This window comes from Pteropus alecto, unplaced genomic scaffold (assembly GCF_000325575.1).
Source record: "Pteropus alecto unplaced genomic scaffold, ASM32557v1 scaffold313, whole genome shotgun sequence".
Lineage (NCBI taxonomy): Eukaryota > Metazoa > Chordata > Mammalia > Chiroptera > Pteropodidae > Pteropus > Pteropus alecto.
In genome coordinates this window covers 82,776-86,988 of record NW_006434832.1, presented here as the reverse complement: position 1 = coordinate 86,988, position 4,213 = coordinate 82,776, and the positions used below count along the sequence as shown (strand labels likewise).

The 4,213-nt window shown below is 57.3% G+C and overlaps 1 protein-coding gene across 17 annotated transcripts in view; it reads left to right on the top strand.

Moving 5' to 3' along the window:
* Window positions 1-352: 352 nt before the first annotated feature.
* ETV4 (ETS variant 4) overlaps window positions 353-4,213 on the top strand; it is a 14,398-nt gene continuing 10,537 nt past the window's right edge. For 5 of the 17 annotated variants that reach the window (XM_025045584.1, XM_025045588.1, XM_025045585.1 and 2 more), the window contains exons 1-3: window positions 1,181-1,266; window positions 1,480-1,573; window positions 1,790-1,837. In XM_025045584.1, coding sequence (XP_024901352.1) covers window positions 1,537-1,573; window positions 1,790-1,837 — 85 coding nt within the window. In that variant the 5' untranslated portion in view covers window positions 1,181-1,266; window positions 1,480-1,536. Of the gene's footprint in view, window positions 593-875; window positions 1,054-1,146; window positions 1,292-1,479; window positions 1,574-1,789; window positions 1,838-3,656; window positions 3,777-4,213 lie in introns of those variants that run through there. The other 12 variants (XM_025045596.1, XM_025045592.1, XM_025045589.1 and 9 more) reach the window with 12 other exon arrangements.

Sequence of the window (4,213 nt, the reverse complement as noted above, 5' to 3'; positions counted from 1 at the left end):
CACATAGACATGTTCACACTCCCACATACATGCAAATGCACAAGGACGCGTGCAGACTCCAGCAAGAGGGGCTCGCCAAGCCTCAGACCCGGGGCTACTGCTGAGGCTCGCGGAGAAGCCATCGGGTCCTCGGGTTCCCTCCTTTTCTCTCAGCGCTTTCTGAATGAACTCCGGCCGCGAGTTTATTTTTTTATGAATGGGAGCCCAAGCAGTGAATGAAGCCGGGAGCCAACCCCTGCGTTCTGATTGGCCCGCGTGGCTGGGAAACTCCGCCCCCTGGCTTGGCCAAGCGAGTCTCCGGATTGGCAGGCGTGCCCGGCCCCGGGGTTTCATTCACAAAAGTCAATGAAACAAAGGGAACCGGGTGGAGGAGTGGTGGGGGGGAGAGAGAGCGGAGGCCGAGGGGAAGGAAATGCACCAATCAGAGGCTCCCCCGGGCTCACAACTGTCGGCGGCGCCAGGAAAACAAGCTGGTGCGCTGGGGACCCGGGGCCGGGGCCGCCTCGCTCCGGCCTAGCCCCGTGGCCCTTACTGCAGCCCCGGGGCATGCTCGGGACACCTCGCGGCTCGAGCACTGAAGCCCCGGCCTCAGGTGAGGCTGCGGGAGGGGGAGGGAGGGAGAATGTCCGTGATTCCCCGCCTCGCCTCCAATACGCCCCACACTTTCTCACCGCCGCTAACGCAGATTCCAGGGCGAGGGGTGGGAGGTGCTGGAATTCAGGGTTGGAGGGGGCGCTGGAGTCGTGGGCGTGCGAATGGTGCGCGCCCACACTGATATATGTAAATTAGTCACTTTTCTCTCAATAAATATATTTGTTGAATGAATATATTAATGAGTGGTTAGGTCTATATTCAAAGATGTGTAGGAAACACACACACACACACACACACACACACGTCTTATGTAACCGAGCCTGGGTAGAGCAAGGCAGCAGAAAGCACCCGAAACGGCGAGCCAGGCTCCCAGGAGCAGGTGGGACCTCCTTTGGCGGGAGGGGAGTGGTGGCGGAGCTCAACTCGGCAGGCGGAAACCCACCCCCCACCATCGCCTGAGTGAGTCGGAGAAGTTTTGCCATTGGACCCAAAGCCTGGGGACGGTCTCCTCCCTGCTGCCCTTACCCACCCCCAACCCCGCTGCCTTCCTAGGACGGTGTGCGAACGCAGACCCCCGCCCTCCTAGGTCTCTGCCCCCGCGCGAGGCCCGGGCGGTGCGGCCGGAGGGAGCGGCCGGATGGAGCGGAGGATGAAAGGCGGATACTTGGACCAGCAAGTGCCCTACACCTTCTGCAGCGTGAGCGCCGCGCTGGCCTCAACGCCCGCCCCCGCCTGCACCCCGCCCCTACCCGCCACACAACCCCTTCCCCGAGGCTCCAGTGGGGTTCAGAATTTGCCGGCCCGAGTCACCCCGGGACCCCAGTCCCATCCCCCAGACCAGCCGGCTTCGGGGTAACTACGAGCATTCTTCCCATTTCCCCGCAGAAATCGCCCGGAAATGGGAGCTTGCGCGAAGCGCTGATTGTCCCGCAGGGGAAGCTCATGGACCCCGGCTCCCTGCCGACCCCCGACTCCGAAGGTAAAGAGCCGGAGAGACAAACCGCGACCCTCCCAACCACACACGCCCCGAACGCCGACCCTGGAACCCCTGCCCTTTTCCCAAAAAGACTCTCCTTCCTGGGGACTCTGATCATTTTCAGCCCCTCCCCCCCGCAAGGTGGGTCACTGGGCTCGCTGGGGCTCCCTCTCACCACCACCTCCACCTCAGCCTCCAATTCCTTTATTCACCCCTCAGATCTCTTCCAGGATCTAAGTCATTTCCAGGAGACGTGGCTCGCTGAAGGTGAGTAGTTTCCCGACCTTTTCCATTACTGGGGTAGGGGACGTTCTCTACCCCTGGTATTCCAGCCTAGCCCACTTCCTCTCTCCCTGGCTTCAAGAAGCTCTCCAAGGCTTCCTCCCCAAGTCCCCTGCCTCTCTGCTCTCCCCAGAGCCTAGTGTGGACACTTATATTGATATTTATTTTCTCTTCCCCGAGCCAGGCTTGTGTAACTAGGCCTGTGGATGAATCAGACCATTGTGTGGGGTATTTGCTTATTTGAATGGAACTTGGCCCCAAGCCCATTTTCCTGGTTGAAATTTTCATTTGCAAAGTTTGTTTGGCAGCAGCCACCTGGCCGAGGTGTGTGTTGGGGTGTTGGGGAGGGAGAGTGAGGAACTAGAGGATGTGAAGGAGCAATTAATTTGTTACCTGTCTTCAGGAGTTGCCAGAACATTGATTTTCATCTCCTTGGTTTCTCTTCTTCCCAACTCCCAGTGGCAAACAATTTACTGTCTGAACCAAAAGAACAACAAAAGTTTAAATAATTCTTTTTTGCTGCCTTTTGGCAGAGAGGGCTTAGGGCTCCTCCTCCTCACCCCTAAATACCCTTGATTGTGATTCTGATGGCAATTGGTCTTCACTCCTCCTTTTCTCCTGAATTCCTCTACCTCAGGCAAATCCCCCCTCTTGTTTGCCGGGGGTAAGCTCTAGCTGCTAGCTGGCTGGGGTGCTGGGTCAGTAGCTGGGCCTTGGCTCTGTGGGGAAGTGTGTTCTGGGGTTCTTCTGGTTGGATTCATTGGTGTGTTTTGGTGGAGCCTGAGGGTGTCGCTGGTGGGGCTGCAGGTAGGAGGCAAATGGTGCTCAGACAGTCTCTGGGAGGGAAGGGTTAACACCCCCATCTCAGAGTCCCTTTATTTTAACGCTCTGAAAACCAAGAAACCACAACACTAGGAACACCTTCTCTTCTTCAGAATCTTCCTAGCCCACCATCTGGGTATCCCTGGTGATTTTTTTAAACTCTAACCCAGCTCTTCTGGAACCCGCTATAAATGCTTGGGGTGGAAGGGAAAGACCCCTGGAGTGAGACAAGATCTGTCTTGACCACTGTGGTATCCCCAAAATATATATGTTAACAGAACGCTATTTGCATAGAGCAAGTGCTTGAGACATTTTGTAGAATCCATGGCCGACCGGCTGCATGAGTGTTAGAGGATCTGAGGTTTCTGCGGGTGTTGTGATTCTGCAAGCCCTGGGTGCCCAGCTCCAAATTTCAGGCAGAGCTATGCCCATTCTGCCCATCCTCCCGAGGTTCCGGAGCTGGGCTAAAGCTGAAGAACGCAGAGGTGTCAGTTTCCACGGTCTCTCAAAGACTTCCTTTCCCAATGCCTGATTTATGTCTGGCTCCCCAGGGTCCTGGTCTGTCAGCTGAGGGTCCCTGTGCTCACCACAGGGGCAGCTCCCAGGGTTGTGATCTAGGGGTAGGCTCAGAGGTTGGCATTTTGGCAGCAGATGGTCCATTCGTGCCCGGGTTTGGAACGGAAAGGGGAGGAAAATGTTCTAATCTCCTCTCAACCTTGGAAGCCCCACCCCTTGGCGGTGGGGGTCTAGAGACTGTATGGGTGTCTATCTGCATGTGTCAGTGTGACAGCAAGTGAGTGTGTGTTTCATGCTGCTGCCCCAGGAGTCTCTGTACATTTAAATCCAGTGGGTGGGGAGGTGGGGGTGGGGATCGAAAGGCGGAGGAGGGGGGGCACCGGGATCTCCTTGGTTCCCTCTCCTTCCTTCTGAGGGAGCAGCTCAGGTTCCCAGCTGGCGATGGATGGCCAGGCCTGAGGGGGGGATGCTGAGGCCGCTCGCTCCTTCTCACTCTCTCTGCGGAGACAGATGCAGCTGCCGGGGCCCTGTCCCCCTGCACCATCCCAGCACCACCCCAGCCTCCTCTCCTGCCTCTTCCCACAAGGTCAGTGACCCCTGCAGCCCAGAGGGAGCTTTGGGGTGGCAGGGAGGGGCTAGCTCCTTTGGAAACTTGCCGGTGGTGGGTTGCACGTCAGTCAGAATGGGCGCCAGAGACCAACCGCCCTCCCTCAGCTTGATTTCTTCCTAAAGCCTCAATTTGGAAAGAAGCAGCAGGTCCCTGTAGTGTGGGTGGGACTGTGAAGAATTCAGGGGATGCCCAAGTTGGATCCGGCTGATGTGGTTGTGAGTTCAGAGCCCGGTGTCCGGGCAGCATTGGGGGTGAGTGTGAGTAGGGCTCTGTAGAGGCAGCTCAGACATCTTAGGAGTTGGTGGTTTTCTAGGCAGAGTGGGGTGGGGGGGTGAAGTGAGGCTAAGAGGGCATGTCTGATTTTGGGGTGCCTGGGATCTGTTGAGTTGCTGGAGAAAGGATCGGGCTGCTGT